The 24,432-nt window shown below is 36.9% G+C and overlaps 1 protein-coding gene across 2 annotated transcripts in view; it reads left to right on the forward strand.

The window, feature by feature from the left end:
* Positions 1-24,432, forward strand: part of PLEKHG1 (pleckstrin homology and RhoGEF domain containing G1) — a 139,549-nt gene that overhangs the window by 83,238 nt on the left and 31,879 nt on the right. Inside the window, exons 1-7 of one of the 2 annotated variants that reach the window (XM_083348723.1) lie at positions 6,899-6,986; positions 7,899-7,999; positions 12,625-12,694; positions 17,658-17,704; positions 19,154-19,304; positions 21,672-21,803; positions 23,222-23,404. In XM_083348723.1, the coding sequence (XP_083204849.1) occupies positions 19,179-19,304; positions 21,672-21,803; positions 23,222-23,404 (441 nt within the window). In that variant the 5' untranslated portion in view covers positions 6,899-6,986; positions 7,899-7,999; positions 12,625-12,694; positions 17,658-17,704; positions 19,154-19,178. Of the gene's footprint in view, positions 1-6,898; positions 6,987-7,898; positions 8,000-12,624; positions 12,695-17,657; positions 17,705-19,153; positions 19,305-21,671; positions 21,804-23,221; positions 23,405-24,432 lie in introns of those variants that run through there. The other variant, XM_083348722.1, reaches the window with a different exon arrangement.

Raw genomic sequence — 24,432 nt, forward strand, 5'->3', positions numbered from 1 at the left:
TTAAAATGATTTAAAATCATCTAACAAAATACGTAATATGACATGCTTAGAGGCATGCAAACTAATTGTGCTAGATTGCAGAAATCAAGAAATACTAAGCTAAGGAAATTAAAGACCTGAAACAAGAAACAGAAAATAAACATAGTTGAAAATACTTGGCCAACACATTCGCTCCTACATTAAAAAACTGGAAATAAGGCCAGTTCTTAAAAAAATGAATCAAAAGGGAATACTGGAAAATCCCAGGCTATTGTTTTATCAGTTCTTTTCAATCTGAATTCCTGAAATATTAGATGTTCAGTACTGAGAATTCCCAGTAAGCTTGTTCACTGTTGGGATTTTTGCCTCTACATTTTGTTTCAGAGTTAAGTTGGAGAAAGCTGGTTTAACATCTGTTCTTGAATGCAGTTATATAGTACTATGTAGCCTGAATCTTTCTGAAGAAGTAATAAGAACCAGCAGAGACTTCAACAACCAGTTAACGTAGTTTACCTGGCTATTCAAAAATATTGAACCATGAATTAGGACTGATACCTGTTTAAATAACAGGAAAAGGTATATAAAAATAGACAAACAATTCTTCCAATGAAAGAAGATAGTGATTTTACTCCAAGATAGGCATGCATTTGCATGTGTTTATAGAATATAGATTGTCTGCAAATACGTTGAGAAAAGAGGTATTATATTTTATATTTTATATTTTTATATTTTAATTCCATTTATATCCCGCCCTTCTCCGAAGACTCAGGGCGGCTTACAAGCTTAGCAGTAGCCTTCATTCTATGTATATGCCTGCTTATTAGGGCTTTCACACACCCCCTAAGCGGCATTATTACAAAGTCAGCTTAATTGCCCCCAACAATCTGGGTCCTCATTTTACCTACCTCGGAAGGATGGAAGGCTGAGTCAACCTTGAGCCTGGTGGGATGAGAACCTGCACTAATTGCAGGCAGCTGGTGTTACTTAAGGAGGCATTAGCCCACTGCTCCACCAAGGCTCTATTAGGTTAGCTAATGACATCAAATTATTTACAACAGTTACTATAAGAATATATCCCTCAGCTGGGCGAATAGGCATTAAAAAGAGAAATGATATCGAACTGAAATAAATGAGTGCTGATAAAATCTCAGGATAGAAGTAACTGACCACTGAAAGGCATGTTGGGCTTTTGAGCGACAGCTACACATTCATCTGAAAAAGTCAGCAGAAGTTGTCTTCAAAAGTAGATTGACATAAAGATCATTAGTGATTTATGCACATGCAACTGAAAGCAAGCCTATTTTTTATAGTTTAGTTGTGTGTTCTTACCCTGAGACTAAAAATATTCAAGGGGCAGTGCTGTCCCATCTACAACTGTTTGCGCATATCATACTTATGCCTAACAATTCACCTTTTCTACTTACAGTACCTCAGTTTTGTTGAAATAAAGCCTCACCATGTTTAGTTGAATCCATCCCCAAATTGCCTCAAGAGCAGTTCTGCAGATCAACCTTGTTTCATGTTTATCTTATTACACCTTTTTAGCCTGCAGCCATCTGGAAGGAGGCTAAGCACTGAGGCTGCTTCAGGCCAACTACAGTTAAAGGGGAAGGAATTTCTATCCCACAGGTTCTCTCACACCATTCAAATTATTCCTTTGTTGACAAAAAATGCCCAGAGCTCTTTTGAATCTGATTGGTATTATGTTTTTGTTCCTGACAAATACCATTAGTTTAAAGTCAATGCTTAATCCCAAAGTTGGGAAAAAGGTAAGAATCTATACCTACTAATACCTAGTTATAAGAATTACTTTGTGAAAAGACCTTTATGTGAATCTTGGTTGATTGTCAGTGATTTAAAATAGTTTTTAAAGGACTATGAGGAAAAACCTGCAAGAGCCTGTTGTAAAGAACGTGAATGGCAGGTAGATAATTTGCAGGTTTTGATCATATAATTTTATTGTAGAATGTAAATTAGGGGGTGCCTCAGACTTGCTTGAAAATACGAGTCTCCTCCGGAGTTCATGATGTTCATGGAGAATTATGTTCCATTTACTAACTCCCCAATTCCCATCCCCCAGTCTCAGAGTAAATCTTGTGGTTATGGCAGAAGATAAGAGAAGAATTTTCTCCCTCTCAGTAGCAATTCGCTTCCTGCTACTCTTCAAAAATACTGTTTTGATAAAAGTTTTGACCATGCTTATAAAGAGCTGGTTGCCCAGGACAGAAATGTTGCAACTTTGGCCTGAAAATAAGTGGGTCTGTTACTTAATTGTGATTTGATTTAAGACAGGGAAGCTGCTCCAATTGCCCTGTTATCTTTTTTAAAGGAGCTGAACTTTTCTTCTATTCCAACAGCAGAGTGGCCAAGGTATTATGATACCAACGTTGAGACATTGTTCTGATAAAATATAAATATTATCAGGAAAAAATGGGTAAAATTTGTGATGTAGTACATTGTTAAATAGAGGCAAGCATATTTATATAGTAAGTCATAAATCCTCTTAACAATCTAGTTCATTTGGTCCATTCAGTTAACATGGCTAGGGAAACACCTCAACGTATGACCACAAGTGAGCCCAAAGTTTCCCACATGGACATATCGGCTGAGGTAGAAGCATATTTTTATAATACCCTCACAGGGCTGTGCAGAGCAATATGTCCAATCTGATAAGAAGAAAGCCTATCAAAATTTCAGAACAGGGGATGGGGGAAAGATATATACTATAATATATGATTTTATGAAAAAAATAATTGCCCCATCAGTTTCTGATCTTTTACATACCTTTGTCAGATCATATTTATGTGCATCCTGGTGATATATAAAGGAATCTGAATGAACAATAACACCAAAGTTTAGTCCTTGTTGCATATCCTTATTGCTACAACTTAAGGTTGTTGCCTTGTACTCTACCTGGAGATGACTTTGAACACCACTTGGAAGATACAGTTTGCTACAAAAGGCATATGCCTACTTGTTGGCAAGTGTTGTTTACCATGAGCATATTACATCTATACTTAACACACACCAACACGCACACACACACCAAAGGGCTGGTTTAATCTGTAAACTTGTGTATAGTTTGGCACTCCACCTCCAATTGAAGTTGATCTGTCTAGCATGGTCATCAGGGAAAACTTCTTAAAATTTTCGTGGTTGAAGCGGGAGCGGGGGGAATGGTGGTAGAGATGAAACCAGAAGTTACTGTTATAGACTAATCTACCCTTAGATGTTAGGTTAGCCATAACTGTGGTTGCTTTCTGGGAGGTAGTAAACTGAGTTTCTTTCAGGGGACTTTTGAGATTGTCTTCTTGTATGTAGCCACAGGAGCACTGTGGCTAACATTATTGATGTTTAATGTTGTTAGTTAATGGTTTATTAGAGTGTTATTGTGGATATTTTAGTATTGTGTAATATATATTATTTATTTATTTATTACTGAATTTAAGGGATTCATTTCTTTTCCTTCTGACACATTACATGACCTTATCACTTGAAACTTTGGTATTCTTGATTAATTCGGGCATTCTTGTTTTGAATCAGTAGGATACTTATATGCAGAAAATCCAAAAGGGGAGAATAATGAGTGAGTTTTTGGTTGTGTTTCAAATTCATTCAATTGTTAAACTGTTTGAGCAGGTATGATACTCAAACTGTAAACTTTATTAAATTAGTTTTAATTCCATGGTTGGTTTAGTAGGTTGGTCTTTTCCTTTTGTTTCCCAGCAGATACTGAGTTCACTTCACTTTAACAATAAATGGTCTGGTAGGTTATCAGGGATTTTCCACACTTTTTAAAATCAGGATTTCAAACGATCATAGCTTGCTTTTACATTGTTAGTATTTTCCATTGGTCTGTTGGGGTCAAATAATTCTTAAACAGGGGGAAAAAGTGATTAAGTCTATAAAACAAACTCGTGGTTGTGTAGCTTTGATCATTTTCCATGCAGGACAGAATGAGAGATCATGTTCCATTTTTAATGGCATTTCTTGCTCTAGGTCGAGTTTGCGGAGCTATTAAATGACAAGGCACAATACAGATCTCTAATTTGAAAGCTCTTGAGTTATTTATTTATTGGGTTGGTTGCTTCCCACGAGTTATTTTGAACATAATGATCTTCAGAAGTGGGTTTTATAGAGCCGATTTCATCTCTGTGGCTACAATCCCAGTTAAGGTTAGTTAGGAACTCTTAGGGTGAGTTGTGTGAACAAAGTTTTAATTCTCTGTGATGCTCATTACTTTGTCTCATGAAATTTAAACATGCTGTTTTTGGCAAGAGAGTTCAACTCCCATGCCAGTAGAGTTTCTATTGAACTTCTTTTTAATAAGCACTTTCAAATGGTAAGAGAAAATAGCTACATTTGCTGATAACAATTGCTTGTGGATTAGCACTTGTTCTTGCCTTTAATAACTAAAGAGGGCATTCAGAGTTAATATGATTATTTTGGCATTTAATGCAAAGATATATAATATCTCATCTGCAACATTTCTGAACTTTCAACTTTACATTTGGCATTTCAGTGCATTGAGGTACTGTTATAGCTCTATTCAAAAATAAATGACTGGCTGTGAAATAAATATGTTAACAATGTTTTACAAGGAGAAGCAGCAGCATCCTCACCACATAGGCCTCTTTCCCAGAAACTGAACAATATTTAATTCTGCATTGTAAATTTTGATAGTAATCTGAGGAAAGGTCTAGAAGTGTTATGTTGACCTTATTTTATTGGCAAGTTCTGTACCATGATTTGCAAACAGACAGAATTCAAGTAAAATAGTTCAGTGCCTTTGTTTCCAGATCCTATTACAAAAATTAGGTAAAGCCATGCCAAAATCCAATTTACATTTTGATGGATTTCTTATTGTCATACTTGAGTGATCATTATCTGCAGTCCAGTTTCTATATAGTACAATACAGTTTTTGTTTCTTTGTTTTACATAAAGAATAGAGCAATCCATGTTTTCTGATACTTCATTTTTTATAGTAAAAGGTCTTGACTGTCACACAGTTTTACATCTTTTCCTCAGGAAGCAGTTGTTAAACTCTTAGATGAATAACATGAGAAACATAAAAGGCCCTCAAAACAAAAGCAGAACCCACAACATTCAATTTTAAAATAGCTTGTTGGTAAAATTGGATATTTAGTAAAAATGATTAGTTTAACTTTCATATAGGCATAATTGCAAACTGCCTTTGAATTGGAACTAACGTGGGAAAAGAGAATTATGAATTCCTTTATAAAGTACTATTTTAAAAGTCTTTTATCATGCTTAGCAAATGTTGTAGCTCCCTATTTTGGTTTTTTAGAGCAAGCTTATTTCATGCTAGTAGAACCAGCCTTGGTGGAGCAGTGGGCTAATGCCTCCTTAAGTAACACCAGCTGCCTGCAATTAGTGCAGGTTCGAGTCCCACCAGGCTCAAGGTTGACTCAGCCTTCCATCCTTCCGAGGTAGGTAAAATGAGGACCCAGATTGTTGGGGGCAATTAAGCTGACTTTGTAATAATGCCGCTTGGGGTGTGTGTGAAAGCCCTAATAAGCAGGCATATACATAGAATGAAGGCTACTGCTAAGCTTGTAATCCGCCCTGAGTCTTCGGAGAAGGGCGGGATATAAATGGAATTTTAAAAAAAAAATCAAATTTGAAAAGATCTACCATTGTATTAGTTTATTCTTTCCAATCACTGACTCAGATTCTGGGTATTTTTGTACTTGTAGCAATAGTTTCTCCCTCATGAAGCTTCCTAAATCTTTGCTACAAGGCAGCTTGTGAATAAAAACAAAAGGTCACTTGGAAGTTTCAGGAAACCCTGGGGTTATTGTTACAGTGACTTAATACAATAACATATTTTAAGAGATCTTAAGAATGAGGTCTTAAGATAATGGCATTGGAATGAAAAGTAAAGGAGTAGAAAGTGTACTCTTTAGCATTTAGATGTCATGGCTCTTAATTGTTACAACCCTCCAGCATGTAGATATATAACTGCATTTACCTAAGTTTACCTTTTTTCTTAAATGGCAGTAAAATTATAATTTAATGAGGAAAATAGACAAAACAGTTATTTTGCAGGGGGAATTGATATATGCAAAAGGCAGTTATCTAGCAATAATTGGATAAGAATCCTTATGTCCAGGTTATTGAGCGAAAAGCTGCACAATTGTAGCTTGCTTCCATGTATGAAATGTTTTGATGTTTCAACAGGTGGCAACATATGGCTGTTAATATCTAGGTTTGGAAAGAGCGCAACAAACCACTCTCGTACTGTTGGCGGGAAGACTGCATAGACATGTTCATGAAGCTTGCTGTGTGAAACTGCTGGTAGAGTAGAACACAAACAGAAATATTGAAGTTGGGTACTCAGACTGAATAGGCAGGAAGCAGAGACCATGAAAAAACAGTATAATAGTTTTGGAAATCCACTTGTTAAGATTAATGCTAATGCCGTGGTGGCACAGTGGTTAGAAAGCAGTATTGCAGGCAAACTCTGCCCACTGCCAGGAATTCAGTCCTGAATTGACTGATTTGACTCAGCCTTCTGCCCTTCCAAGGTTGGTAAAATGAGGATCCAGATTGTTGGGGCCAATATGTTGACTCTGTAAATCGCTTAGTGAGTGCTGTAAAGCACTATGAAGCGGTATATGCAAAAGGCAATTATCTTTAAGTGGTATTGCTACCTTAGCAGATACTCGCAATCAGAAAAGCAAGATTTTCACTTGAGTCTTCTTTAACCAAATTTATTGAAAGGATGCAAAATCTTGGCAACTGGATCTGTTTACTTTAGAACGCAATTATTTTTAACTGGATTAGGAAAGGATTTCTTGATCTTCCTAGCCACCTTTTAATATACTGGGAAAGTAATTATCCATCTTCTTGGTAATGAAAAACTGTACAGATGTTCTGGGCTTCTAATATTTTGCAAACTGCCATTTTCTTTCCCAGAATCTGAGAAGCCCATTCCAAAAATGTCCTGACTTATTGAATACTCTAAAGACATTCAGAGAATAAGGTAATTTTGCTGCAGGAATTTAGTTGCTCTCTATGATTTGTAGTCGATGTTATCTGGTCTGTTATCAAGTTGGGCCTGATTAGAAACTGGATGGTAATATCAAGGCTGAAGGTTAGACTTGATAAAAAAGGCAATGGCAAATCACTTCCATGCTTCTGCCAAAAATAAAAAAATGAATGAGTTCATGAAATCCCCAAGAGGTTAGGTTAATTTTAATGAAATTTTACTTTTAATCAAAGAAGTATACTGAAATAGATTCATTTATAGTTTTTATTCATCTGTCCCCAAATGTACTCTTTATGTTCATAGATTTTGCATATGTTCATGCAAAAAAAAAAATTCTAGTATGCCACCTTATAAATTATGTGTAACTAGGTAAGTTATATAGACAGCTAAATGTTCTGTTCTTTACAAGCTGACTATGATGACATTTATGTTGCATTTTTGAAATGTTAAAAACATTTATTTCAATAGCTCTGAAATAATTACATTCTCTCCCCCCCCCCAAGTTATATGAAGCCCAGGTATGTTAATAATACTAAAGGCGGTGGGGGGAGGCTTACTATAGGAAGATGTCATTGATATTACTGGGTGATTAATGTGGGTGATTAAGCTGTCACTAGGGGTGAAATCTGAATATATTTGCAGCTTGAAAAAACATACACGGTATAGTCTGAGCAGCACAGTATGTTCAGTCTTTGAGAGTATTTCTTTCGTATTGGTGAACAGATAAAGTATTGTTATCTTCCATAATAGAAGGCCTGTTTGGGATGGACTCACTGAAGGGATTACAGTAATACAGAGTGAAATTGATCTGGCAGAGACTCATTTTACACAGTTTAAAGGTAGTTTCATTTTCTGAGGAAGAAAAGAGCAGACAACATTAAGGCACCCTTTTCATTTATTTCATAGGATTACCTTGATTGTATCACTGACCAATCCAAGCTGTCTTTGGGTACAGAGGAGCGATCGGCTTTGTTTGGAAACATAAAAGATATCTATCATTTCAACAGGTAAGTAAATATTAAATTGAGCATATGTAGAAATGACACCGCTGTTCCTGTTTTTCCCCTTCTTCTTCTTCCTGGAAGAATAAAGTATGAAGGTTGAACGAAATGAATAAAGAAAATTGGGGAGGGCTGTACTTGAAACAGATAACAGTATTATAATCTTCAGAGTGGAGGTTAAAAAAAGGGTAATAAAAGATATTTTCAGAGCTGTATCATGTCTCCCTGTGACATTCCTTCATATTGTTAGTGATTGAAAATGCTGTTAGTTTAATTTTGAGACTGGCCTGTGCATGGCCAGAAATTGGAATAAACAGAGCCACATGCCAGTGAATGTTTAGGAATATATCTGCTCCTTTTCTGAATGTGGTCTTGCCACAAAATCATCAAAGGCAATGCTTCTAGAAGATTTGTGCATAACACTAGGAAAGACTTGGATATTTTGCAAGTACAGTTTATTCTATGCCTGATATTTATTTATGCTACAATTTGGGCTTGTTTCAGAGAGGTTCTCTTCATTTTTACAAAATATTTTGCTTTCATTGAAGCTGCAAAGATCCTTTTTAACTCAAATTTGGGGATTTGCTTGTCTCGAGAAGCACAAATCAAAGACAGAGTTTGTATCTATTTTAGTAAATCAGCTACTTCCCTGTGAAGAAAATATAGACCTGGCATCAATGATATGTGTCCTTGTCATATCTGGACTGGATTGTGGAACATATTCTGCCTTTGCATACCTTTGATAATAACTTTTAAGCTGATTTGGTTTTGAAGGAACTAAAGCAAAAATACAAAACTTCCTGGAGTGATTGAAGACTATATTAAGGCTTTGGTTGTATGTTTAGAAACTATTCCAGAATGAAGATGGGAGAAGGACCTACTAAGTGGCTGTAACAAGGCAAACATTTAATTTAAATTGAGCTCAAATTAAAATGAATTAAATCCAGTTTATATGGACGTTTCCATCTATTTAAATGATTTGTTCTGTCATATTAAAATTGCACGTGTTTAAATTCTTGAAAACTGGGAGGGAACAAAATTAGTGCCTGGGCAAGCTAGATGGTCTGATCCTACTTCATCAGTTCTATAATGCACATTATATGAACTTAGCAAAGTGGTGCTCTTATTTTTACTTTTGTGTGTCTAAAAACTAGATTTTAGTTTTTAGATAGCTAAGAGAGTCAGAGTCATCTGAACTTATGAAGGACAGCAGTGGGCAGGCAGGCAGGCAGGCAGGCAGAAATTATTCCTAAGGGCAGGCATTGCTACAGAAAAATTATGCTTCCTAGGTCTCATCAAATTATATAGCTTCAGGGAATGGACATGTTGCCTGGACATTATGTGAGAGCAGAGAGAATGGGCAGAAATGGTGGGAGATGGGGAGTCCCATGTGTTTTTGCTGAACATACTTTAATTTGCTGCTAAAGGCCCTTTCTATCTATTGCCAGAATATTAAAACTGTCTATAACTTTATCATATTTTAATCTGTATGTCACCTCAGGGAAACCATTTTCAACACAATCTCAACATATTTTATATAAAGAATTAAACTTCACCTTTTAAAGCATATTAGGCAGCTGTAACAGTTGCATTGTGTTTGCTTTTCATCACCCTCCCATTTGTAAAGGCTTATTAAACTTAGCTCCAAAATGTTTAATTAAGTATTTGTTTACCACTTGAATTATTTCATGGACCACTTGTCGTAATAATAATAAATCTTAGCTCAAACCTCTTGGTTCTGTGGGACCCATTTTAGATACTGCCTCATTTCCTATTTCCACTTTTGGGAGGAGCAGCTTTTTTGAAATCAAATCTGAAATGTCAGCTATTTCCCATAGTATTTGTGTAGCTAATATTCTGCCTGGGAAATGGGAGATTAATATTATTAATAATTTATTCTGCCACAGTGAATGTGGCTGACTTGGGTCATAAATCTTGATGTGTCATAAGAACTAATATTAGCAATGCTACTTCAGAGTTAGTTACATCATAGTTACATCATACTATGCAACTGTATCATAATTGGGTGAATGTAAAGACCTTGGAGACCATGGTCACCAAGCATGGGGATTAAACTGAGCATATCATAATTAAAGGTAGAAGTAATGAGAACCCTTGTGAATCTATTATGCAACTCCAAACAAGATATCAATAATAAAAACTTTCTTTGCATAGGAAAAGAGTAGTTATAAGTAGTGTAAGAATTCTTTTTGACTTGCAGTTGACTTTTGGTCAATCTTCTGTGTAATTCATTCTCATTTTCAACAAGGCCCAACCCACCCTGGTATATAGTAAAGCCCTTCAGAATTATGCCAGATCAGCAATCAAACAGCAGATGTAACCAGAACAAAGTTCTTTATCTTCATTATGATAAAGATAACTAGTTATTAATAATGTTCTAATCCATATCTAGTAAACTTTGCCAGACACACCTAGTGAGAGTTACCATTTTTTTTTTCATGCTGAATTTTGTAAAGACCCAATTATTTTTGCCCAATTTTTGCTAGGTTTTAACATATTCCTTTTTCCCAGAGTTTGCAAATCTTGGCCCAAGCCCCAAGTCACAACGAAGCCCACACAAGCAACAAGTTGTATCTGAAAATGCGTGATTGTGGAATTCTCTCAAGCAAGCTTTACCTCAATCCTGCTATGTCATGAAAACAGTTGTGTAGCAACATGCAAGAGAAATATATTGTCTGTTTCCTACCTGTCATTCATATACATTTCATAGTCAGTGTAGCATAACAGTCAAGTATCAGCTTCTCAGAATCACATTTCTTACGGATAACTTCATATGTTGGAAAATAACTGGGAGGAGGACAGTAAATTAAAAAGTGTTTTCCCATTGTTCCTTTATTTCCAGTTGCCAGCTGAGATTACTTTGATACCCTCATATAAACATACATATTTTGTACAAATGCAAAACAGCAATCCAGATGCTGGTGACAAAGGTTAACTGATTCATAGCATGAGTAGCTGAGCTCAGAAGAAGGAAGCCTGTACATGCTAAAGCAGGGGTCTTCAAACTTGGCTTTTTTATGACTTATGGACTTCAACTCACAGAATTCCCCAGCCAGCGTGCCTGGCTAAGAAATTCTGGGAGTTGAAGTCCACAAGTCATAAAAGGGCCAAGTTGAAGACCCCTGTGCTAAAGGAATAGTGAGCCACATTATCTCCAGTCTTCCAATGTACATCAGATCAAATTGTAATTGATAGTTTACTCACAGATAAAGTGATGATACTGATACTGATAAATGTTGTTTAAAAGAAACCCAGTTGGTAAACTGATATAATTGTGTGTTGCCCGGTTTCAAGGGCTTCTGTACATCCTTGAGTAGAGAATAGCATTATGGGGATGAATGAAAAGTGGTTTCATATATTGAGTGAATCCATAATGTCTTTGGTTTGGTTTCCCTTAGCATGGTACTTAAACTCCATTGCTTGTTTATGGCTTAGCTTGTTTATTCAAATGCAACCTATTGTCATGTAGTTAATAAATTGTGTTCAAACAAACTGGGGTTTAATTCATGAATCCACTTGAAAACTGCAGAGCTAGTAGGCCAGACATGTCAAACACAAGGCCCGGGGGCCAGATCCGGCCCGCGAAGTGGTTTCATGTTCCTGGAAGCAGTGAGGGAACGGCCCCCACTGCCTTGGCCCTGGCCCAGAGACCCTCCTTCTGCCAGAGACCCTCAGATCTGTCCCACTCCTGCCCAGGCCCCCATAGGCACCCTTGATGCCAACGATGTAGAGCTGGCCACGCCCACCCAGTAGGCCATACGCACTCTAGCCACGCCCACCCAGTAGGCCACGCCCACCCAGCCCCCTGAGGGCAACCGCAATGCTGATGCGGCCCTCAATGAAATTGAGTTTGACACCCCTGTAGTAGGCAAAGAGACACACATGCAGTCTATTTATTATAAAACAGTTTTGTATGTGCTGCATGAAGGTGTATCATTTTGCTTTCCCTTACATGTGCTATATCCCTAGGTCAGACATGTCAAACACAAGGCCCGGGGGCCAGATCCGGCCCGCGAAGTGGTTTCATGTGGCCCGCAAAGCCATTCTGGAAACAGTGAGGGAATGGCCCCCACTGCCTTGGCCCTGGCCCAGAGACCCTCCTCCTGCCAGAGACCCTCAGATCTGTCCCACTCCTGCCCAGGCCCCCATAGGCAACCTTGATGCGAACGATGTAGAGCTGGCCATGCCCATCCAGTAGGCCATACGCACTCTAGCCATGCCCACCCTGGCCATACCCACCCGGCCCCCTGAGGGCAACCGCAATGCTGATGCGGCCCTCAATGAAATTGAGTTTGACATCCCTGCCCTAGGTTCTTAACAACTGTTATAAAACAGTGCCAGAAGTTGCTTTTTTTACCCTGATAAACATGGCAGCTGAAGTAGAGAAACAATAAATGCCAAATAGACATTTATTCACATCATTAATGGAATTATAAAAAGAAAAACTTATAAGAAATCCTTAATTACTTATTAGCATTATAGTAGGAAGCAGAATGAACGGTGCTACTTTATTTTAATAGTCTTAAATGCAGTGCCACTTTTAACTGTAGGCAATATATATTGGCATATGATGATAATAAATGCAGTATTGCGCTTTTTTTGTGAACTAGTGAACTTCTGCAAGATTTGGAAAACTGTGAAAATGATCCTGTAGCTATAGCAGAATGTTTTGTTTCTAAGGTAAGTGATAATATTATCTTTTGATATTAGTAAGCTCTTCAGTATTTTGCATTCTCAGAATATATAAATAGAAGATCATTCCATCAGTGCTCAAATACTTATAACAAATAAGTTGTGGGATTCAAATCTCTTTTACAAATTACTCTATGGACTTAGCTTATGTTACCCTTTCACTAAACATTCCTGAATTAATGAAGAAGTACGAAAATATTGCAAGCTTAGGTCATTATTTAATTTTGCTTTGGCCATAGTCTTACATGAATCACACATCTATTAGAAGGGATGAGAGTTTAGATAGAACACATCTCTTTTTTTGAATTATTCGATTTAAACTATTTAAAAATATGTGCGTATTGGATAGAAATAACTGATTCATCTCTTTTTGCTAAAACTTTATTTTCTTTTTTCTTTCTTTTAGATGAACATTTTAAATATTTTTCTCACTAGTTATTTTTGTTCCTTTGTAGAAATATAAGATAGATTGCTATATTTATTTAACATCAACTCAGTCAGCAATACTCTGCAAAGCTTGCTGACTAACTTTAGTTTGGCAACTCTATTTTTTATTCTTAAAAAGTTATTCTGGATTAATATTACTACATACATAAGCATTATAGATTAAAAATGAAATGGGGAGGACATCAAGCAGCTTAAAGTCAAGAGTAATTCCTATTCACCCCAAGTTTGCTGTTTCCTTTCTTTTCCTTACCTTACTAGATCTCTCCCTGGTATTTTGCAAATATGAAAATGAATGTTACTAAATATTGAAGAATTGCAGGGATGAATTTTTAGTTCAGTATGGATTTCTTCTACAAGTGTCAAATACGAAATGTGGTACAGATAGTTCTTGACATACGACCACAATTGAGCCCAAAATTTCAGTTGCTAAGCAAGACAGTTATTAAATGAGCTGTGCTGTATTTTATAACCTTCTTGGCTGCCTTTGTTAAGTAAATTGCTGCAGTTGTTAATTGAATCTGGCTTTCCCTGTTGCCTTTGCTTGTCAAAAGCCAGGTGGGAAGTTTACAAATAATGATCACATGACTCTGGGACAGCGCAACTATCATAAATACATGCCAGTTGCCAAGTGCCCAAATGTTGATCACATGACCATGGTGACGCTACAGCAATTGTGTGAAAAACAGGCCTAAATCACTTCTTTCAATGCTGTGCCGCTGTAACCTCAAATGGTCACTAAACAAATGGTTATAAGTTGAGCACTACCTGTATTGCATTTCAGAAAAACTGTACTGGTTTTCTAGTAGTTTGAATACAGTTCATGTTGACTTTGGCTTACCTCTCTACTTCCCTCCCTCTCCCTCTCCCTGTCTCTGTCTCTCTCTGTGTGTGTTTCTCTCTTATTCTACAATTGGTTTTTCCTTTGTTCTTTCTCTCCTAGTCTGGTAAGGCTCACTTATGCATTTAAGTCAATGGCCCTGTGCATTGTAGAAGCAGCCGTGGTGGCGAACCTATGGCGTGTGTGCCACAGGTGGCACGCAGAGCTTTCTCTGTGGGCACGTGTGCCATTGCCCGAGTCCTAGACCTTCATCTGGGATTGATAAAACTTTTTCGCTTTAGGCCTCCGCCACCGTGTGCAAAAAAAAAAAAGTTCAATCACTCAATTTCAACTTCTCGTGGGAAAAAAAAAGATCTCGCAAAGTTGGAATTGTTTCAGTGAACTTTTTAGTCCCACCCAGTCTGCCGTTACCACGGCAGCCACGCCCACCCAATGGGCCACCCCCACCCAATGGGCCATGCCCACCTGGCACCCAACGATACATAAGTGGGTTTTGGGTTGAAGTTTGGGCACTCGGTCTCTAAAAGGTTCGCCATCACTGGTCTAGATTGTGTGATGGGAAATCTTTGACTCTTACTTGGTTCACAGTCTTTGATATGTTTATCTTTAGAAAATAGAGGGCAGCTTTGTCCTTTTAGCTAGTCATCAGACGGGAAAAGTTGAAAGCAGGCAAGTGTAGGCAGTTTGGCTAGTCATCCTCTTTCTTCCCTTGACAAAGGGAGATTTTATTCACCCTGTTGAGCTTCACACAGTAGTTTCATATGGCCAGACATATTTATATCCCAAAAAATATATGTAGATTTGCAGTAAGTAGCTGTTTGAAGTACTGCATTTTGTTAAGGCTTGCATGAGTTCAGGGCTGAAGATTTATGGTTGTCTGTTGGCCACTATCCATATTACTCAGTTCACCCTGAACATCAAAGAAGCCCTTTTAGGTACTGTATTGGGAATATATGAAAGTAAAACTAGAAGTGCAGGGTTTAATGAAACCATAAATATCTTTTAATTCCAATCTTGACAACTGTTTAGTGATCTGAACTTGGTATTCTTTTGCCCTGACTTATAGCCTCCTTCCTTTTATAATTCGCAAGGCAAGGGCTGTCAATATAGTAGTAGCACTACATTGCAATGGTGGTGTTAGTCAAAGTACAGCTCATTAGGTTAAGTTTTGTGGAACAGAACACTATTGCTAAGCTCTTTGGCTTGCATTAATACAGTTACACAGTGAAGACGTGGTAAAAAAAAAAGGACAGCACAAAAATATTTTACTTTGTCTGAGTCAAACAAGAACTTGATTTTCTCTCTCATTTTGTGAGTCTTGTGAACTCCAATTGACTTGATAACTGAATCGTAACACTGGTACAGACGCCAGAAGCCTGGCCATATGGTCTACTGATTTGTTTCCCAACACTTTGCTGCTACCTCTTATTAGCACTGACTGTTTGCAATAAATGCTTTATTCTAATACAACCATTCTTGACAGTGGTGCAGATCCTGGCACCATTGGGTATTATGTTATATTCAACATTGATGATAATATGGAAGAGGAATACTGACAGCAGAGTGAACAAAGGCCTCACACAGCCAATGCCACAGGTCATCAAATGTTGGGCAGCAAGGCCAAAAGTTCTTATTTATGGATACTTCTGGACAGAGTCACTTTCCATTTTTTAATTTTTAACAATGTATCATACAGAAATGCCAAGTATTAGTAATGGAATCATTGCAGCAATTGAAAACAAGCAATTTGCAGGCTAAATATTTTACAGAAGAACTGATAGCTTAAAATCCTAAAAAACAGCATTTTAAAATCAGGGGAACAGATTCATCTTCCCTCCTTTTGTATGATTCCCAAATCTGATCCTTCTGGTGCAAATTCAAGGACGTAATTAGCAGATATGGTTTGCAAGAGATGGGTTATAGGAGTAGAAATGTGGCCGTGTAATGTTGAATGTCCGGTATTATTGATGCATTTTATTGATGTATATCAGACTAGCTAAGATCATTTCTTAATTTTTTAAAAATCCTTTCCAGTTTGGTAAACTATGATTTTTTTTAAAAAAAAAATATATGATGAAAAACAAAAGAGGATGTAATAATTTTTAAATAATTTTTTTAAAGACCATTCATGGCCAATGTTTATGACCGTTTGCAATAGTTATATAATAATGAATTAGATATTTTCTGCCTTTCCCTCATAAATGCTTACTTATGTACAGATTGGGTGTGACTTCATTTGGATGACACTGAAGAATCCCCAACGATATAAGCAAAAACTGGAATCATTTTACCAGCTAATAATAGAGTGTAATGTCTCTGTTGCAAATTGTGGTTAACGTGATTACTACTTCATTGCAGGCAGTAGATTTCTACAGTAGCTGTTAGCTCAAAGAATACATGTTTAATAGGCTGTGGTGTAAGCTCATTATGTCTCATGCCAGATAAAATATCAGCAGTCGCTAAGTGGAAATTTTTAAAATAATTAGGTGGGATGGTCACTGATTAACACAGCTTTTTAAGCTGAATGGAGTGTTTTATTAATTGTAAAACATTATGCAAAAAAAGGTGTGCTATACATACTCAGATATTGTTGCACATTGAGAAACGTTCCATGAATGTTTATCCTTCTGTTTGGCCGCTGTTTCCCAATCAATTTTACACATTTTTTTAAAATCCCATTTATATTCCGCCCTTCTCCGAAGACTTAGGGTGGCTTACAATTTAAGCACAAACCAATGTGCTTAGCAGTAGCCTTCATTCTATGTATATGCCTGCTTATTAGGGCTTCCCCCCCCCCAAGCGGCATTATTACAAAGTCAGCTTATTGCCCCCAACAATCTGGGTCCTCCTTTAAAGTAGTTTAGGCCATTAAAACAGACCTGCAGCCACACAGGAACATGGGTAAAGGCATCAGCCTCTGGCATTGGTGGTAGCATCTTTTTCAGTTGCAACCATGAATGCTATTTCTGTCTCAGTTGTCACCTTGAACAAAATGCACAATGGCTATGGGGCACATAAATTGGTTGTACTAAAAGAAGATATTTAGATGTGCTAGTATTAACTAACCTGAGATATTTGAAAAAATTAATAAGAGAATCTGAACAGGAATAATGCTTTTGATCTTCTATATACGGTACATAAAATTGTTAGATCAAATTTTAGTTAATGTAATTGTTACCTAAAAGTTAGATAAAACTGTATGTGGTTTTCCTTTCCCAAGGGTTTTCTTCAAATAGCAAAGATGTAAAAAAAAAACATGCTTTATGAAACATATTGTATTATAAAGCATACGATCCACATGGAGGCCAGAGATACTTCACTGTTTAAACAAATAATTTGATAGATTAGTGGGATGTTTATTTTTTAGCTGAAAGTCATCTCTCATCTGCCTTTTTAACTCTTGGGATAAATGGTTGGGTGAAAGCCTTCAGTCACTCATTTTGGGACAGAGTGGATTGGACTGGCTTTCAAAACATAGTTAAATCCCTGGGAGTGGCCAATATCATTATAATAGATCAGTGTACTGCCTGCTGTGCTGGTTTCTAATTGATTTCTGGCTAGTTCAAGTTAAATCTAGTTAGTCATGTTACTTTATTTTTCTCTGGACCTTCTGGCAAATATATGTTTCCAGGTTATAAATAAGCTTTTCCATTTGTTTATGTACAGAGTGAAGATTTCCACATATATACACAGTATTGTACCAATTATCCAAGGTAGGAGCAATTTTGTGTGTGTGTGTGTGTGTGTGTGTGTGTGTGCCTATGTGTATATCTGTCTCTTATCTCACTCTGTGTTTCCCATTGTATATTTTCAAAAAGTAATATCTGTTGGGTTGTAGAGCACTTTGGAACTGAAGGCAAACAAGTACAGAGGTCTGGGCATATAGCATTGATCTGTGCTTTCATGCTTTTCCCTCTATAGTTGCTGCAGAATCCTTAGAAAAAACTTCCTTGGTTTAAGGAAGGGCAGAAAGATGAAACATTTATGGACCCATGAATGTGCCTTTTTACCTTGGAATTCAAAGTCCTGCAGATGCCAAATGGATATTATCTTTTTACGTTGCTAAAATTTGAAATGATCACTTAATCAGCATTAATCTTGTAAAATTTATGAAAAATATTGGGGGAGGGAAATTGTAGAGAAGATGGATGCTCCTTTTCACAATGATGCTTGAACATATAAATATGCTAACCATGATTTTAAGTATAAAAAGGTAAGCAAGCTTGATATACATTTATATATGTAGTAATAATGAAATAATTGTCGGGTTATTTCCTACGTTTTGACATAATTGTTCATAAGCTGTTGTTTGGCACTCTCCTGCATTCTAGTTAATGCTCTCTTGTTAATGATTGGTTTTGGCTGCTTTAATGGGTTTTGTTGTGTTATGTTTATGTTTTTTTGTTGTTATGTTAACTTTATGAGCCACCCAGAGTCATGTATATGATGTGGTTAGCTATATAAATTTAATGAGTGGGTAAGTAAGTAAACAAATAAATGCTGAATGATGTGAATGGGGAATGAAAAAAAGTTTAAAACCAAATATATTGTGGCAGGTAGGAGGAATTTTGAAAATAGCATTTACCGTATGTTAGATATCATTTGGTTCAACTATGGTGGCTTCTTAGGTCAATATCTTATAATAGTGTGGGAGTTTCCACCTTTAAAATGTCTTCCTAATTTCCTCGTCCTTCAACAAGTATGAATTAAGCTTCTGTACAGAAGATTGACAGTGTTTGTGTGAGGAAATAGAAAGGAGGAAAAAAGTGAGATTCTTGTATTGGTTGACTTGCTTCTGCAGGCTTTTTTTTTTTTAAAAAAAAGGTTTCTGCCCCTATTTTTCCCAAACGGGAGAAACATTGGAATGGGGTGGAGGTTTTCTCTGAGGTGTGATACAGAAATGATATGGCGGAATCTAATACTTCTTCTAATAAAAAATTCTAATAACTTTTTTCTTCAAAATCCATTCTAAACAGAAAAGAATTTTAGGGGAGGAAAACCCCTGTTCAATTACCGTATGTAGACAGTCCCAAATCCATCTAAGCTTGTAAATTGCTTAACTGTCAGACTGAATACAAGCAAACATGTCCATTGAAGTAGTGGTTTTCTGCATAATTAATAGGTTAACAATGTTCTGAAAGCAGTGTTTGTATTCTTTACAGGTCAGTGGCTGTACTCACTGAATGCATGAGGAACAAGTCCCTAGCCAAGTTTTTCAGAGAAAGACAAGAAGCTTTACAACATTCTCTTCCTTTGGGATCCTATCTTTTAAAGCCTGTTCAAAGAATACTGAAATATCATTTGCTTTTGCATGTAAGTGAAACGCTTTGTCAATGAACCTTTTTCTATATTCTACTGAATCTATAAAGGCTTAGTTACATATTTATACTTTAAAAGAACTATCTCTAAATTGGCCAGTTTTGTTTCATAGGAAAAAAAACCTGATCTATAACAAGCTGAATTTGTACTACTCATTCCCATTTTTTTACCCCTTGTTTCCTGAGTTTTCTGAAAGTCCCAGTGTGCTCTGCGTCATTTGCTTACAATGTTTGTAACCTCAGCTCATGCTGAGTGACTGGTATGTTTGCAGTCTCCTAAAGCTTTGTACAAAGAGTTCCACACAACATCTGAGAACTCCTGAAATAAGAGAGTAAACAAATATTGTGAGTACATTACCATTATTTTACATAGTATTCCATCCTGTTTCTTTTTAATAGCTTGGGGTATTCTGGTTGAAAAAATATCGTAAATGGTAACATATAGGCTAAAATTAGGTTTTTCTTTGCCTTAAAGCATGTGAGTATGCATTCAAGGAATGTTTTTGGCATATATGTTGATTTACTCCTTTAGTTTACCATTTAAACATATTTCAAAAATCTGGGCCTACTTTTAATTCTTTTATCATATGCTTCCTATTAAGAAATTAATTATAATTTAAAGCCTGGACATGTAAATTTGGAGGGGATTTATATGTTTCCAATATCTGACATGCCTAATTCTCAAAGTAATTATCCAACTAAAGTTTCATAGCCAGGATTTAAAGGCAAGAAAACTGCATCGAAATATTAAATGACTGATTCATTCCAAATGTCCATAATTACCATCCAGGCAGCTGTCAGTGCAATGCAACTGAGTGATGAGGTGATAACTGTGGCCCCAAGGCCATATGCATTTCCTCATCATGCTGTCTCCAGACTGTTACTTTTAACTCAGAGAGATTGAAATAAATAAAGTAATAAGGACTAAGGATATAAAACTGCTTTTAATTAATTAAATTAAAAACAAATGATATTCTGTTTACGTTCCACCCTTTTTCTACAGCATACCTTGGCTCAACCATTCAAGTGCTAATTGGTGCCCTTGACCTGAAAATATGTGCACAGCTACTCTAAGGCATGTCTGTACATTATTAAAGGATTTAGGAATTAAAACACAATCTATTATCTGTGAAGGGCAGTTAACTGGAAGCAAAATAAACCTCCTCCTTGATACATCCCACCAGGGATTGCATAACAAGGATATTTCTCACATAATATGGTCTATTGATCTGTGTTCAGCTTGGCAAGTCACAGGTTGCACATACTTTACATAAGCTGGCATGCTTGCTATGTCTCACTAAGATCACTGATATCAAAGGAAGCATTATTGCATTTAAATACTTTTTGAGCCTAGCCAACAGATAATTATAACATTTTCCCAGCCAACTAAGCTACTTTCTTATCTAGCAACTGTAATTAAGTATTTGTAGTAGTTCCATGTCTGTTAGTTCCCTTAGCAGATCTCAGTGTTCATTCTTAACAGGGTCAATGATAAGAGATTAAATTTATATGTGACAAAATAGTAACAGTTTGTTACTTGATTCCTGTGCACTCAAGATTCTGTTTTGACTTTGGTGGAAAATAGGCATTAGGACCAGAAAGTTGGAAGAAAGGATTAATTATCAGCTCCCAATATATTGTGGCTCTTATACTGAACACACTGAACACAGACACACTCAATATGAAATTCACTTTCACATTTCCTATATAATCTAGCTTGGCCAAAAATATTTCAACATAATTGTTTAGGATTACAAAGGGGTATAAAACAACCATTCCTATCTTTCATATGCTATAATATTATTGCCTTCTCCTTTACCTGTTAAGAATGCTTTCATTTCAGCATATAAATAGAAAAGTGGAGTTGCCTTCATTTCAGCAGCTCTACTTTTCTATTTATACCCTCAATATAAAGCCATACAATCCCACTTAAAGAATATGAAATCAAGAGAAGCATGGAGGGGAAGAAAGGCTTGAGAGAAAAGGGTTATAAACCTCAAATGATTTCTAATGAGGAAGTGGAGCTGAAAAATCTCTCTTGTATAGTCTGCACTGTTAAGAGTTGAAATCTTTAGGGCAGGCATGTCAAACTGTTGGCCCGCATGCCGGATGTGTCACACTGAAACCGCACCCATCCCATTCCGACAATGGGGAAAAAGCTGTGAGATATCGCACGACATCGCAAGTTTGACATGCCTGCTTTGGGATACTATGACTTTTTGAGTTATCTGAACTCGAAAGTCGACAGAGATGGGCTGCAGCCAGCATTATTTAAGAAGCAGATTATGTACTTATCAGTCAGATCTTGTTTTCATATGTTTGACTGTTATAAACAATACTCTCTTCAATTGCTTCTTAACAGGAGATAGAAAATCATCTTGACAAGGAGACTGAAGGTTATGATATTGTGTTAGATGCCATAGATACAATGCAGAGAGTGGCATGGCATATCAATGATATGAAGAGGAAGCATGAACATGCCATTAGATTACAGGTGAATCAAAATGCATCCTTCATCAACTATGTTCTGTTTTTTGTTTGGATTTTGCTCATATGGTTTGAACAAATGTTTGACACATTGCAAAGATTGTTGTTTTCAGTATTTTAAACATCAAAATGCCTACTTGCTGAACCAATTCCAAAGCAATATTTAACATGATATTTGACTTATTCATATAAGCTTCTTCAAAGCCTGAATGAGAGTTGAATAGAAATGTTTGCTTCAACAATAGACTGTAGAAAATATCTCCTCAAACAGAGCCCAAAGTTTAATTATTGCTATTTTGTGCACTACTTTGAGGATCTTGATAAATGCAGATAATCCTCAGTTTATGACAGTAATTAGGACCAGATTTTTTTGTCACTAAGCAATGCAGTCCTAAAGGAAAAATGTGATTGTGCCACTTAGTGGTGGCAGTTCCAGAAGTCCAGCAAGAACTGTGCAGGTCGTTAAAAGAGGACTTCACATAGGTGCAAGTTCTGATTTCCTGCCAGCTTCCCCATTGACTTTGCTTGTGGGAAGCCCACAGGGATGATCAGAATTATGATCATTGTGAGAGAACTCTGCGAGCCAGAATTTTGAGAACTGATCTTAACTACCATTGAACTATTGCTGAACAAGGATTAAATCAGAACCAACTGTAATGCTTTAGACTAGAAAATAATTGTCTTACTGTTTGAAACTTCCTTCAAATGCATTTTGCTCTTTTTTCTGTATCTCATGCATAAATGTTATTCATCTCATATGAAAATGCCTGGTTTTCGGCAAAAACTCAATCTCAAATCTGCATCACTGTAATATGAGTGAGGATTTTTAATGTGGATCACCAAAGCTAAGCCACTGTGACAGTCTTTTAAAGCTGGGGCTGGTTCCTTGTATAGGAAGAAGCGAATTAGCTTATGGAATTAGCTTATGGGCATAAGCAATCCTTAGTCTCTTTGGCCCTTCTTGGCCCTTCTTCTTTTCCCATTTGGTGAGAAAATCCAGCTGTGCAATTTTGACTTGTTTCATTATTATAGTGGCAATTATTTCTTACTATTATCAAAGTACTATGACATCTTTCCATTTTTCTGAAATGTTGAGGAAAGCATCAAAAGAGCAATATTTTTATTTTTAATTAGCATTTGGCTCCACCTTGCTCCACCTCAGATCTGGGGTTCAGTTGGCTGCAACTGCAACTTTTATCAATATTATGACCTTTAGAAATAAATGCGATTGTCTTTTATGTAGTCAAAAATCGTCTAGTAGTGTAATATATTATGGGATTGTTAGCCGTCTTTTGTAAATAAAATGGGTGTTTTTTCCATACTAGTGGAAGGAAACACTGGTGGCGTTGTAACACTTGTTTTCCATAAGTAAGACATTCTGGCCTAGTCTGTTTTTAACATGCTGCATCCTCCCCTCTTTTTCAGGAAATACAAAGCTTACTTACGAACTGGAAGGGCCCAGACCTTGCAAGCTATGGAGAGCTGGTGCTAGAAGGAACCTTCCGCATCCAGAGAGCCAAAAATGAGCGCACTTTGTTTCTCTTCGATAAGCTGCTGCTTATCACAAAGAAGAGAGAGGAGACGTTTACTTACAAAGCTCATATCTTGGTATGCCAGGTTGCACTTTGTGGGGGACGATTAAGGGAGTAATGAGTATGTATCCCACAAGGCAGCAGAAATGGGACATTTCTCTAACCCTTATTGTTTCTGGGTTCTTTTTTTTCCTGATATTCTGTAAGTTTTCAGCAGAGATGGGGGGGAAAAAATTCCCTGTAGCATAAACATAGAAACAATTTAAACACGGCAATAAATACAAATAATTGACCTTTTTTAATATGTGTGTGTGTGTGTGTGTGTGTGTGTGTATGTATTTTTGTTTTCGTAGATTCTCGCGGGTGTCTGTATGTGTAGATCTAGAGTCTCGGGTCTCTTCCCGCGTTCCTTTCATCTTCAGAAAGTTGTGGCGACGTTTCGACGAAATCCCATCCGTCATCATCAGGCCGGAGTGTTCCTCCTGCTGCTTCCAGGAGCAATGCGTGGTCTGGCTGTTCCTTTCCTTCCAACTGCCGGTGGGGCTGTGTTCTGACTGGGTGGAGGCGTGGCTGCTTTCTGATTGGGTGGGGGTGAGTTAACTAAACTCAATGCAGATGAAGCAGACCAAGTCAGACATGAAGTCACCCACATCCTATGCACAAGCAAACCACCCAAAAGCAACCTAACAAAAGAAGAACAAGTAGCATTGCAAAACCTAAGAAAAGACAACAGCATAATCATACTACCAGCAGATAAAGGCAATGCTACAGTGGTAATGGACACATCAGACTATGAAGAGAAACTGTCCAACTTACTCAAAGAAACTACATACAAACCTATATATACAGATCCCACAACCTATCTAGAAAAGACCACCAAGAAAAAGATAAAATCAACTTCTATAAGCCAAGAAATCCAACAAACAATCATTCCCAGGGAGAAGTCATCCAGATGCCCAAAACTATATGGCCTCCCCAAAATACACAAAGATGGAATCCCACTAAGACCCATAGTAAGTTCTATAGGCTCACCACTACAAAACTTAGCTAAATACCTAGCAAAACAACTACAACCTCAAGCAGAAATGGCAGCTTCATATGTCC

Source organism: Vipera ursinii (genome assembly GCF_947247035.1).
Source record: "Vipera ursinii genome assembly, chromosome: 1".
Lineage (NCBI taxonomy): Eukaryota > Metazoa > Chordata > Lepidosauria > Squamata > Viperidae > Vipera > Vipera ursinii.